Source organism: Hylobates moloch, unplaced genomic scaffold, assembly GCF_009828535.3.
Source record: "Hylobates moloch isolate HMO894 unplaced genomic scaffold, HMol_V3 SCAFFOLD_13, whole genome shotgun sequence".
In the NCBI taxonomy this organism is placed as follows: Eukaryota; Metazoa; Chordata; class Mammalia; order Primates; family Hylobatidae; genus Hylobates; species Hylobates moloch.
Genome location: NW_026652288.1, coordinates 69490916 through 69505794, shown reverse-complemented (window position 1 = coordinate 69505794; position 14879 = coordinate 69490916). Strand labels below are relative to the sequence as shown.

Below are 14879 nucleotides of genomic sequence, written 5' to 3'. Positions count from 1 at the left end.
CCATTGTATCAAATGTTTACCATGAACCAGGTACTGTTCCTTCCATGCATCTAAACCCTGTAACAAATCTGTGAGGAAGGCATTACTATCTCTAGTTTACAAATAAAGAACGGAGACACAGAATAGTTAAGTCATTCACCCAAATAACTGGAAAGCTGAGATTCAGACTTGGGCCTGCCTGTACACCCCTAAAGCCTGAGCTCTTAATCATTGTAGCACACTGCCTTCTAAAACTTCAGTTTTTAAGAGCTGTGCAAGCTACTCTTCCCCTAAATTAAGTTGCTCCCCCTGAATGCCCCAGAAACAACATCTCTCGTTGGCTTCCTGGCTTCTGCTGCAGTGAAAGCTAAGCTGTCAGCAGGGCTCCCTGGTCATTTAACTTGTTGATTAATCCTGACATTTCTACCACCAAACAAATTCCTCTCTTTTACTTGTGGCTCTCTCCAACCTGCATTCCCCGCTGTGGGCTACTGAGCCTGGACCAAAATTTATGTATTCTCTATCCTCCAAATGAGCAAGAGATGCAGTTCTCACGTATCTATCAGCTAAATTAAGAAGAGAAAATGAGGTTAACAAATACATGAAAAGCTAATGACACAGAAGTAACAAGGACGAAAGGGAATAAATTCAGGGTAAAGGGCAATTCTATAATTTAACCGAAGATTAACAATTTTTAAACGTGCACTACTTAATAAAATACTGGGGGACAGACCAGACTTACAGCAGTGGTTAACAGCTGAGGGGTTGGGAATGGTGGTAAAGTTAAGCAGCTTTCAATCTTAACTGTTACATTTAATTTTTTAATAAGGAGAATCTATTTCTTTTACTTCAGCAGTTCAAAAATAATTATTTTTAAAAACTTAATCAGCCTTAAATTTTGAATTTTAAATTGAAAAATTAGAAACAAACACATGATTAACAACAGGAAATTGGTTAAAAGAGCTAAACATCCACTTATTTGAGGAGCTAGTATGTGGGCTTTAAAAAGATTGTTGTAGAAGAATATTTAATGACATGGAAGGTCATTCATAACACTGTTAAGAAAAAAGTGACAAAACAGCAGGCTTAGTAACATGAAAAGATATTTACGACACTGTTAAGGGGAAAAAAAGTGACAAAACTACTACTACATTATTGATTTTTGCATAAAAGACAATCCTATATATTTTTAAATCTGAAAAGTTATATACAAAAATGTTAATAGTGATTGAATAGAAAGAGTTCAATTTTTTTATTTTTATCTATTGGTACTTTCTGATTTTTCTGTAATAAACGTCTTGGCTTTGCAATTAAAGCAACACTTTGAATAACAAAAACTAAAATACTACTTCAACATCCTCTCCCAAAAAAGAAAGAAAACGAGTAGGGCAGACTAGTAGAACTGTTTAAAGGTGCCAATAATACTTCTGTTTCTTTGTTGCTGCCCCAAAGAGAAACTAGAGAAATGAGAGATGACCACCTGTAGATAAAAGAAATGAGAAGCTAAGGTAAAGGGAGGCAATAAGAAAGATTTTAATCAAGTCCAAACTGAGCAATGGCTTATGAGGCAGTGCTGAAAATGAGTGATGACAGGCCGATCTGCAAGCGAGAGAGATAAAGGAGGACAGGCCTGTTAAGAGTCTGCGTAACTGAGAATGACGCCATTTACACATAGTGAAGGTATGAGTCAAGGGGTTAAGAAAGGTAGAACAGGTCTGAGGTTCCTCTCTTGCAGAAGAAAAGAACACCTATTTCTAAAGGTTTTGCCAACATATTAGTTGCTATTTTATTTTTGTTTGCTATTTTTGCAAAATGATCAGCGGATAGGAATGAGAAACTCCAAAATAATAAGCTACTTAAAACAACAGCGATACTGAATTTCTGAGGTTTTACAATAAAAATCTAACCTGAGCAAAATCTGTTTCTGAAAAATGGGTAATAGAGTAAACTGATGCTTTCCATTAGATGTACAAAGCAGGCAGTGGTTTCTTTGGACAGGAATTATCTTATTGTACAGAGATCTGAGAAACAGACACAGAAGTCATTATCTTTCTTCTTCCCTTTGCCTACCTATCAAGCTTTATTGGCTGGGTGCAGTGACTCACACCTGTAATCCCAGCACTTTGGGAGGCCAAGGCAAGTGGATCACTTGAGGCCAGGAGTTCAAGACCAGCCTGGCCAACATGGTGAAATCCTGTCTTCCTGTCTCTACTGAAAAGAAAAAAAAAGAAAAAAGAAAAAGCTTTATTCAAGCAATTTACACCTTCATTACTTTTATTTTCTCCTCTTCTGCCCAACTAGCCCATCTAGTTTAAGTCACATCCTATAGACAAAACTTTCCTCATCTTCACTTCACTTTCTGTGATTCCAACTGTGTCATTCACTTTGGCATTCTGTCCTACATCCTTTCAAAATATCATTTAGACATTTCATTTCTATTGTCTTCTGCTCTAGGTTCTAAGCTCCTGGAGGGTAGGCTGGGTTTTAGCCTTGTTTTGTTTGCCTCATTCACTACAATGCAGTGGAAAACAAATGAATTTTGGAGTCAGATATTAGCACTGTTCAAATTGTAAGTTACAAACTGGCAGTGAATGCAAAATAAAGTCTTACATGAAGTGATCGTTATCTATTTAAATGTAACAAAACAGAAAAAAATTAAAAATACTATAGTACACTGCAAGCAGTATAAAGTAACTCCTGCCTTGTAAAATTTCTTTGAGATACATACACACATACATATGTACAAACATATACGTTCAGACACACATATTGGTTTATAAGGTAAAACATATTTCTTATCATGTTAAGCTGCTGATAAAGACCATGGTTACAATGTGCACTCCATGATGTATAAATTACACTAGACAAAAGTCAGTCAGTCATGTCGTTTAACACTCCCATGGACCTCTACAAGAAAAACCATTCTACTCACAGCCTCTGCAAAAGCAGCAGCCCCAAGGGACCACATTTGGTGCCATAGTACATCATGGAGGCCAAAGCTGACTGGAGCAGAGTTAGTTAAGCACCTGGCTAAATGACAATACATGTTCTAGTGACCTGTTAAGTGGGGGCAAAGTAGCTGACCCAATATAATCCCCTCTCTCTCAAGGAACTAAACTGGGCAACTAAACTGTGTAACTCACTTTGGCATTCTGGCCTACATCCTTTCAAAAATAGGATGGAAGGCCAGGCGCGGTGGCTCACGCCTATAATCCCGGCATTTTGGGAGGCCAAGGCGGGCGGAAAACGAGGTCAGGAGATAGAGACCATCCTGACTAACACGGTGAAACCCCGTCTCTACTAAAAATACAAAAAAATCAGCCGGGCGTGGTGGCGGTCGCCTGTAGTCCCAGCTACTCAGGAGGCTGAGGCAGGAGAATGGCATGAACACAGGAGGCGGAGCTTGCAGTGAGCTGAGACTGCGCCACTGCACTCCAGCCTGGGTGACAGAGCAAGACTCTATCTCAAAAAAAAAAATAGGATGGAAGCTGAAAGAATTACTTGAGGGAAGGACAGGGCTGTTAACACAGCCTCAAGTGTAAGTTACAAGAACTCAGAGGCTGGGCATGGTAGCTCATGCCTGTAATCCCAGCACTTTGGGAGGCCGAGGCGAGCAGATAACCTGAGCTTAGGAGTTCGAGACCAGCCTGACCAACATGACAAAACCCTGTCTCTATTAAAAATACAAAAATTAGCTGGGCGTGGTGGCATGTGCCTGTAATCCCAGCTCCTCAGGAGGCTGAGGCGGGAGAATTGCTTATAGGAGACGCAGGTTGCAGTGAACTGAGATCGCGCCACTGCACTCCAGCCTGGGCAACAGTGAGATTGTCTCAAAAAAAAAAAACAAACTTAGAAACCCTGAGTATGCAGGAGCTTTCAGGAAAAAGACAAGCATAGTAAAAAGGGAAAATAAGCCAATTTATGAGAAGAAAAAAGAGCCCAAGTCAAGAGTTGCAGTCACATTATTGGCTGAGCACCTGGGGAGAAACACAGTTCCTGCTCTTCCAGAGCCCTAGGTACATGTATCCATTTTTTGAGGTCACTGCAGAGGCTGTTCCAAGTAATCTCAAGACCTTAACTAGCAGCCGCATTTAACATCCTAGCCTCTCAGCTGACTTGCTACAAAGTAAAGAATTTGTACTTACCCTCGTGGCATTGTCCTGGGGACTACATAAACTGTATCTGAAATTACCTAACACAATCCTAGTACACAATAAGTCTCCTGCAAATATGTGGTCAGTAATTTAACTGCATGTAAACAAATCAATACTGTGACGATCCCAGAGCTAACAGCTATCCTGCAACTCAGTCTGCTCATTCAGACTTTGGACCCGTGTGGATATAAGGGCTCCCTGTTGCCCAGGTGGGCACACAACAATCAGACTCCTTTGCACTCCACTACCAGAAGCAGGGTTTCTAACCATGCAAAGTGGAAATTGCTCCATTTTTGTATTATTATAGTTGGATAGGCTTATTTCCTACAAAGAGGGAAATAATCTGCAATTTTATTTTACTGTCAATAATACTTTCTGCTACAGAAGTTGTCCACTGACTGTATGGTTCTTATCTCCTCAAAATAATAGAAATATAGATAATAAACATCCTAATATTAAGATATTAGAGTACAGGCTAATAATCTAGAGAATTAATAGGCTATATGTGCTCCAGGTAAATCCACAAAATTTGAGTAATACATTTTTAAGGATTCCATATTTAAAGATTCAATAGTAATTTTAAAGGTGACAACACTCTCCAATCATCATGGAGACCAACCACTGTGTGGATGTGGCCCTGAGAAATAGCCCCATCTTTGGACTGAAGAAGGAGACCCCACAAGAGGATACATTAAGCTCAACAAGGCAAATACAAGAATCCCATAGATGAGTCTGCAATCCAAAGTCAGTATGAGAAAGTCTTTCTACACAGTTATTCAGAACTCCTCAACATCGCTGAGCCTTCTCTTCTAATTACACTGTATTCCTACAGACTGCTATTATTCTTGAATGTATCCCTTCCACCTCCCCAAAGGAAATAGCTAGTTGAGAATAAGTCCATAATTTAATTTGATTTCATAGTAAGCAATAACTTGGAAGTCATCAGAGTATATGATATATTTAAAAGTACAAGATTGATAAAACCATCATCACATGAGTGCAGGTAAGAGAATGAGCCCAGGGACCCTCCAACATTTAGAGAACAGAGGAATGAGGAAAAACCCACAAAGGAGATCAAGACGTTCCAGCTGCACTGGCCTTATCCCAACTCCTCTTATCCACCATCACCCCAAAGGGTCTGTGCACATGACATTTTCTCTACCTGAGACTCTTCTACCCTGCCACTCCCCAGCTGTGCCCCACCAGCTATCGTCCTGGACCCTCCAGATGACAGCTCACGTTACCTCCTCTGACATCTGCTCTCCACTGACCGCACCTTGCCCAGACAGGTGCTCTTCTCTAGCAGATCTTGCAGCAGCACCAATAAGTCCTTCACAGCTTTACCACAATAGTAATTATGCATTTATCTATGGGATGATTTGATATCTGACACCTGTCTCGATCTATGGGATGATTTGATATCTGACACCTGTCTCGCCATTCAGGTTGTTTACAAGGACATGAATGCAAGGTGGAGTCTGTTCTTGCTCTATCTCCAGGGCCTGCCCTAGACAGAACTTCATGTGGGGCAGGCCCTTGATGAAGACAATGAATTCATCAATCTCTCTCACCGATTTTCTACTCAATGAAATAAGAAGACCCTCTCTGTCTGGACCCTGTTGTAGGTTTGTAGTCGAAACATCTGCTTTTGTAGTTATGCCCATAACAATTAACTAACCGTGTTTTCATCTCCTCCTGCTTTCTTGGAACACCTGTCATTTCTGATCTCTGCCAACCCTAGGGCAACTGGTGCACACACCCCCATATCCCAACACTTCACTGTTCTCTCAGAAGAATCAATTACATAAATATTGGCAGATCTACCACTCAGCTGCCCTTTAATTATTCAGCTCCAACAAGAGTAGTTTTTTCCTCAATCTCTGTCTATATTTTTAGGAGTTTATATAAAGTTCCAACACGGCAACAATGCAGATACAGAAAAACTTTTTAAAGTGATATTAACAACATGGAAACTGTACTCAATACATAAAAAGCTACACTAAGTTGCTCCTAGTATTTGGAAATAAAGTCAAGAAAAAAAATACTCTCTAACTAAAACTGAAAAAACAGAAATTATTTAAAAAATTTACATGTATACATGTGTGCATTTTTCCACAGAGAAAGCCTATGGCTCATAATTTTTATTAGATTCTTAAAGCATGCATGACATTCCCCCAGTAAAGATGGCTAAATGCATATCCATCCTATGTATTAATGCAGTTATAACACTGTAGATCACATGTAGATATGAAATGACTTATATGATTTATAAGACACATAGTGCAGAAAAGAAACAAGCTGTATATTATAAATAATCTGTATATTTACATAAATATGGGTAATCTATATTGTTTCCTTAAATGTATATATGTGGATTTTCAGAAGAGTATTGCCAAATCGAGAGCAGCATTATCTATGGAGAAGGGCATAGAGATTGGGATTGCACAAATGACCAAAAGAGCCTTTAGTCTTATTTGAAATGTCCCAATTCTTCTTCTTCTTCTTTTCTTTTTTTTTAAGAGATGGGGGTCTCACTATGTTGCCCAGGCTGGTCTCAAACTCCTGGGCTCAAGAGATCCCCCTGCCTCAGCCTTCCAAAGTTCTGGGATTACAGATGGGACCCACTGTACCTGGTCCAAAAGGTCTGAATTATTCTCTACATGAAGGACATATTATATATTGCTTACATAAGTCAAGTTAATTTTCAGAAATGTTAAGAGAATACCATAATCTAATTATACATAAAAAGCAAGACCACACACAGAGCCCAGTCCCAGGCCCAAGCTAAATAGTCCCTCACCTTTATCTCTCTTAGCTAGAGTAGTAAGTCTTAGTCCGTTTTGGGGTGCGTACAACAGAATACCTGAAATTGGGTAATTTATAAAGCAAAGGAATTTATTTCCTACAGTTATAGAGGCTAAGAAGTTCCAGGCTGAGGTGCTACATTTGGTGAGAGCCTTCTTGCTGGTGGGGACACTCTGAACAGCCCTGAAGTGGTGCAGGGTATCATATGGCAAGGAGGCTGAGCATGCTAAGGAGCTAGCTCAGGTCTCTCTTCCTCTTCCTATAAAGCCACCTGCTCCCCTCCCATGATAACTCATTAATCCATTAGCCCAGTAATCTGTGGCTGTTAATCTATTCATGCAGGCAGAGCCCTCATGATCTAATCACTTCTTAAAGGCTCCACCTCTCAATACTGCTACATTAGGAATTAAATTTCCATGTGAGTTTTGGAGGGGACAAATATCCAAACTATGGGTCTCAGGTCTAGGCACATGGGCCTCTATTTTTGTTTATAAAAACACAATAATTCCAGAAGACCCACAGGCCAACTTAAAAGTGTGGACTAGTATGTACCTGCAGTTCTGTTTAAACTATGATGTGAGCTAAATGTGAGCCAGCCACAAAAAGTGAAAACAATTTTCTATATCTTATACACACACAAAAAAAGATATGGCAAAAGGTTTTAGTCACCATCTAAAGTAAAAAAATAATCTTATGAGACTGCTGCGTTGCCAAACTGTAAATGAAAAATTATAAAACTGCAGAAATTACTATTTTAAGCAACAAGTCACAAACAACTGAAAATTCTGAAAATTTAGGGAAAATAATAAGTTTAAATGCATTAAGCATTTCTGCAAACAGAATGACATTCAGGTATATTACATTTGTCAAGCTCTGATTTTTACTGGAAAATAGTATGTCTTTCACAATAAGCACAGTGTAAATTCTAAAATAGTAAGTCCCATCACATCAAACCACTAAGACGCCAAAGTGTCTGCTGTATTTTCAATGGAATGAAACGATATTTATAATAAAATTCCTGCTTTTCAAATCTTCCTTTCTCATCCTGCAATTCCAGAAAGTCTCCCACAGGTACACTATGCGTGCTTTAAGAGCTGAGCCCAGAACCAGAGACTGAGGTCTGAATTCTAGATCTCCCATTGCACTGTTAGTCACACTAAGCACAGAGCTGAAAAATACTTTAATTAAAATACTTTAGTTAAAATAATTTAATTAAAATTAAAATACTTTAAGAAGTCAAACTATTTCTGACTAGAGTTCAAAATTTTTGAGCAAACTGAAGAAACATTCCAATGACTTAAGATTACTGATAAAGCCACATGTCAGCAAGTACAAAAGAAGAGTGCAGTAGAGGATGACTATTAGGTGCTGAACAGAGAACACCCTTTTCAAAGGTATCTGGCATTTCAAGGTGATGGAAATTACACAAACACACCCCATGGCAAATAAATGGGGTCAGGGCAACAGCTGGCAAGTATGGCTTTGGTTCCATCACTGAACTTAACATAACGAACACTGGTGTTGCAACAGTCATTTATTAGTACATGCACGGTACATTATCTTGGAGAGGTGGAGGGGGTAATTATAGTGAAAAGAAAAACTCTAGTCAAAATCTATCTAAAAGACAATAAATACTTCCGGGGTCCTACTAATGAATGAACCCTTGGGAAAACCTGAAGTTCAGCTGACTACACACCTGGCATTAACTGTAACAAGTACACAGTGTTCCATCCCTGACTAATACAATCAATATTTTCCTTCAAACCCACATGCTTTTCCCAGAGATCCGAGAACTGCTGGCTTAATGTTTGTGCTGCTGTTTTGGGTGAGGCACCAGGCGATTTACCTGCGTGCAGCAGGGTTTTTGTCTCTGAGTAGAGTTCCAGATAATCTCCAGAGGTCAAAACTTACTTTTAAAAGTCATTGAGGTTTCAAAACCTCAAATCCCTTCCATATTTGACCAACCCAAACTGGGAACTATGACCATTAACATTATTTCAGGACAAGGGGGATATTACCACTGACCCCACAGAAATACAAACAACCATCAGAAAACATTATGAATACCTCTAGGCATGTAAAGTAGAAAATCTAGAAGAAATGGATAAATTCCTGAACACATATACCCTCCCAAGACTGAACTAGGAAGAAATCAAATCCCTGAAGAGACCAATCACAATTTCTGAAATTCAGGCAGTAATAAATAGCCTAACAGCCAAAAAAAGCCCAGGACCAGGCAGATTCATAGCTAAATTCTACCAGATGTAAAAAGAGGAACTGGTACCATTCCTACTGAAACTATTCCAAAAAAAAATTGGAGAAGAGGAACTCCTCTCTAACTCATTCTACGAGGCCAGCATCATCCTGATACTAAAACCTGGCAGAGATACAACAACAAAAGGAAAAAAACTTCAAGCCAATGTCCTTAATGAACATCCATGCAAAAATATTCAACAAAATACGGCAAACCAAATCCAGCAGCACATCAAAAAGCTTATCCACCATGATCAACTAGGCTTTATCCATGGGATGCAAGGTTGGTTCAACATGTACAATAAATGTGATTCATCATATAAACAGAACTAAAGACAAAAACCACATGATTATCTCAATAGATGCAGAAAAGGCTTTCGATAAAATTCAACATTGATTCATGTTAAAAAAAAAAACCTCAATAAACTAGGTATTGAAGGAAAATACCTCAAAATAATAAGAGCCATATATTACAAACCCATCACTAACATCATACTAAATGGGCAAAAGCTGGAAGCACTCCCCTTGAAAACCGGCACAAGACAAGGATGCCATCTCTCACCACTCCTATTCAACATAGTTGATATGGTTTGTCTGTGTCCCCACCCAAATCTCATATTGAATTCCCACATGTTGTTGAGGGGACCAGGTGGGAGGTAAGTGATCATGGGGGCTGGTCTTTCCTGTGCTGTTCTCATGATAGTAAGTCTCACGAGATCTGATGGTTTTAAAAATGGGAGTTTCTCTGCACAAGCTCTCTCTTTGCCTGCTGCCATCCACATAAGACATGACTTGCTCCTCCTTGCCTTCCACCATTGTGGAAGCCTCCCCAGAGGCCTCCCCAGACACAGGGGACTGTAAGCCCATTGAACCCTTTTTCCTGTATAAATTACCCAGTCTCAGGGATGTCTTTATCAGCAGCATGAAAACAGACTAATACAATAGTACTGGAAGTTCTGGCCAGGGCAATCTGGCAAGAGGAAGAAAGAAAGGGTATTCAAATAGTAAGAGAGAAAGTCAAACTATCCCTGTCTGCAGATGACACGATCCTATACATGAAAAACCCCATAGTCTCAGCCCAAAAGCTTCTTAAGCTGATAGAAAAAAACCTCAGCAAAGTCTCAGGATACGAAATCGATGTGCAAAAATCACTAGCATTTCTATACACCAACAACAGTCAAGCCAAGAGCCAAATCAGGAACAAACTGCCATTCACAATTGCCATAAAAAAATAAGATACCTAGGAATATAGCTAATTAGGGAGGTAAAAGATCTCTACAAGAAGAAGCACAAAACACTGCTCAAAGAAATCAGAGATGACATAAACAAATGGACAAATATTCCATGCTCATGGATAGGAAGAATTAATATCATTAAAATGGCCATACTGCCCAAAGCAATTTATAGATTCAATGCTATTCCTACTAACCTACCATTGAGATGCTTCACAAACTGGAAAAAACCTATTCTAAAATCCATATGGAACCAAAAATTAGCCAAGACAATCCTAAGCAAAAGAATAAAGCTGGAGGCATCACACTACCCGACTTCAAACCATACTACAGGGCTACAGTAACCAAACAGCACGATACTGGTACAAAAACAGACACACAGACCAATGGAACAGAAAAAAGAGCCCAGAAATAAGGCTGCACACCTACAACTATCTGATCTTCTACAAACCTGCCAGATCAGATAGTTGTAGGTGTGCAGCCTTATTTCTTTAGTCCTAATATAGAAGTCTGTGGCTCATTATTCTACTGAGGCTCAGTTAAACAAATGACTATCATTTATTATTCTACTGAGGCCCAACTAAATAAATGCCTCTTTTAATTCTCTTTTATTCCTAAATGACAACACTACAGTTAAACCTGTCCCAACACCATAAATGGGGAACCGCCTGTCACCTGTATAGCTGAACACTGCCTTACCCAGCATGGTCCAGTGAAATCAAAGGAAACATAAACACGCCCAGACAAATTGCACCACAGACTCAAGGCTTAAATAACTTATGTAACAACCATAAATTACTGCAAATTGTTGTACTTCAAAAGTATTCAGCATACTGAATGCTTCTTATAGTCAACTGATAAGGACAATTTCACCATCCCAGGAGGCAGGCGTTTGCAATAAAAAGATTTTTTAGAAAATAAAACAATCAACACCAGCTAATGCACATGTGCACTCACTCCCAACCCTCCTTAGCAGGAAGTGAAGGTATATGCTGAACTGAGACCTAACCCACTGCCAGAAAACCCCTTGTCTTTAAGAAGAGTTTTGCGTTAAAATGGTATACGCAAAATTAGACAGGGGCTACCTTACTATTTTGATTATTAAAAGTTAAGCATGGAAGGATGATTTTATATATATAGATAGATAGATGATGCTAGGTTTACTATATATATTATACTAGGTATTTATATATAGAGACCTCCCACTCTCTATATACACATACATATATATTTATATATTAAAGCTGAATATATATATTAAAGTTGAAAGTCTTCTGAGACATGCCCTAACTGCAGCTTCACTACCAGGAGGGGTCAGGTAGAGAAATGGAGGTGCCGATCACTTATGAGAAACATCCTGACATTGTTAATAATTCAGGAAGCCTCCTCTCTTTAGGGTCCTAAATACGACTTGAAAATTTAGTAGTGGATGAGCTTCTGAAAAGGTAATGGCTGCTTTCTGGTGTTAAAATATCTACTTTCCTAAAAGCCAGAACTGGTTATATCTTTTTGGTGGACGGAAAACCCTCATGAGAAGGACAGAAGAGAACGTCAGGGATAGTGGTTATCTCTGGGGAGGTAGGAAAGAGAAAAGAACTGGAAAGGAAGGAGGGGTTCGCTGTAATAGTCTAAAAAAATAGAAAATGAAGCAAATATGTTAAAATATTAACATTTGTTCAATCTGAGTGACAGGTACACAGAAATTGATTACCTTTATTTATTTTTAAATTTTTCTATGGGTTTAAAGCACTTTATAACAAAAAAATTAAACTAAAATTTAAGTGAAAAGAAGACACAAAAGGCACAAAGAAATGCAGGCTGTGCCTAAGTAATGCTAAGTGGTGAAGTCCAATCATGCTGCTTTCATTAAATGTAATTGCCAAGCAACACAATAAACACACACACACCTCCCGGGAACACTCAACTCCAAGATAACATACACTAAAGTCAGAATTCACTTTATAGCTTTACATTTTATTACAAGATAGTTCTATGATATCAATATTGTTTATAAAAGACACAACATTCATTTTTTGCCAAATAAAATGCAAGTCCATAAACAAAGTTGAACTGAAGGATATGCACTATTATTTAATTGTATATACATTCGTTCATCTATATGAAAGCCAAACTCCAGGAGGCATAAATATGGCAGCCTGTTTCTTGAGCTAAACTGAGATCAGGGTGTAACTGACATAAAGATCTACATTTCTTTTTAGCATTCTTTCAGAGACCAACAGCAGGATTTAGGCCTGTGCTAACAAACCCAGCTGCTGCCACAGAGAGAAAACAAAAAATTCACAGCCTTCTTTATTCTCCTGGATCCTCTACCAAATGGTCCATACCGACAACTGAATGAACTGAATGACAGCCATTTAGAGCCAACATGGCCTCAATGGACCTTGTCATCAGTTTTTCCACATATCTGTTTTGGGATACACATATCATGAGATCCTTAGATTAGGGTATAAGGCTGCTAATACACCAATTCTGTGGCTAGCTTTTACCACCTAACCACATGCAAAAATTTTAAAAATATCACAGAAGTTACAAACCGTTAGCATAGAGGCCAAATCTGAATACTTTCTTGGACACACAACATTTCTTTAAAATTTGAGTTGAGAAAATACTCATAAAAGTCTGGATTTGTACATTCTCTTTTCTAATTATCAGAACATCTGGTCACACTGAGCCCCTGCACTCACCTGGTTTGAGCTAAGTAGTAGCTGCTCAATTTATATAAGGCCTGTTCACCACAGCTCCCACCACTCCCTATCACCTACATATACCAACATCACATATTCATTCTACTTCCCCTGCCACTGTGGATATTTTAATTTTTGGCATAATCATAAGGGTGCTATACCTCAGAGGCCCTGGAAATGAACAGATTCTCCTGAGAACAAAATTAGCAGGTGGGAAGAAGACAGGGAGAAAGCGCTTGGTGTATTGAATTTTGAATTCCAATACAGGTTAGAAGAGGGAAGGTAGAGCTTAAAGCAGAAGTTGTCTCCCACTGTTTACATATGCATATTCCCACGGCCCTGGCTATACAGCACCAAGATTAACAACTCCTTTTCTTACACCAATGGGTTCCCTAAATACACAAGATTCCTGATTCTGAACATCTCTGTCACCTCTGCTCTGATATTGCCTAAGGACTTATGGAGGTGTACTGGCTTGTTTTTGATGCAAAGCTCCCCCGAGCCAAGCCAGCCATGGGAATTCCTTTCTACTTGCTAATTCATCAGATATTCGCAAATGCTGTGCCCCAACTCTTATCAAGTAAACTAAGCATCAAACTGTGACATTTTGTAAGCCAGGAGGAAAGAAATACACAGTTAAAAAACAAAAGGTGTCTGATGCAGAGAGGAGAAATTACTCATCAACACAAAATTAAGTGTCAGAGACAGTCATACAAAAAAAGGCACAGAGATGGAACAGAATATCATTCATTAATCAGCTTTAAGAATATATAAACATTTCTATATCAAATTAAATTTCCAAGGAAGGGCTAGATGTGGTGGCTCATGCCTGTAATCCCAGCACTTTGGGAGGCTGAGGCAGGCAGATCACTTGAGGGCAGGAGTTCAAGACCAGCCTGGCCAATACGGTGAAACCTCATCTCTACTAAAAATACAAAAATTAGCTGGGTATGGTGACACACGCCTACAGTCCTAACTACTCAGGAGGCTGAGGCGGGAGAATCACGTGAACCTGGGAGATTGCAGTGAGCCAAGATCACGCCACTGTACTCCAGCCTGGGCAACACAGCAAGACCTCATCTCAAAAAAAAAAAAAAAATTTCCAAGGAAGAATTGTAACTAGCTTTCTATTGTGCAGAGATACATATACAGGTACATACATACATGTACCTATACATGCATACATACATAAATACACATGCATACATATGTAAATAGCCATAATTATGATAAAGTGCAGGTTATATTTAACAAAAAGACCTCGTAGAAAGAGTTTCCAGAGGTCACAGTACATCAATCTCATAGCACTTTATTTTATCAAACCTAATTTTCCTGATCAGAAGTGTCAAAGTTCATGTTCTCATTAGTGCCGGCAGAGTTCTGAGAGACATTTCACAATCTAAAAAGAGTCTTTCTCCTTAGTTACAGGATCACTGGCAGAAAAGAACAAAAGCCAAATCCACACATAATTTCCAAGACTTGTTTTTTTCCTACCACAGATAGAATAGAAGGTAAACACTCACCGCAGAGAGCTGGCTCCATGTGGATCTCAATGGCTTATGGTGAATCACAATTTTTTCATCTGACTTCTGTTCTTTGGGCTCTGACTCTTCCTCAGAATCAATGTCAAGGGCCTTCTCCTTGTAGTTTTGATACAGGACAGCATTTTCTGCAAGAAAACAAGGCCTATGTGTCACTAATTGTTCTCAATCATTATGTTACTTGTTCTAAATAAACATCATATGTACCCA

The 14879-nt window shown here is 38.9% G+C and overlaps 1 protein-coding gene across 2 annotated transcripts in view; it reads right to left on the bottom strand.

The window, feature by feature from the left end:
- The window catches only part of ARHGEF26 (Rho guanine nucleotide exchange factor 26), a 139749-nt gene that overhangs the window by 116785 nt on the left and 8085 nt on the right, over positions 1 to 14879 (bottom strand). For both annotated transcript variants that reach the window (XM_058427093.1, XM_032173897.2), the window contains exon 4: positions 14652 to 14797. In XM_058427093.1, coding sequence (XP_058283076.1) covers positions 14652 to 14797 — 146 coding nt within the window. The remainder of the gene's footprint in view (positions 1 to 14651; positions 14798 to 14879) is intronic.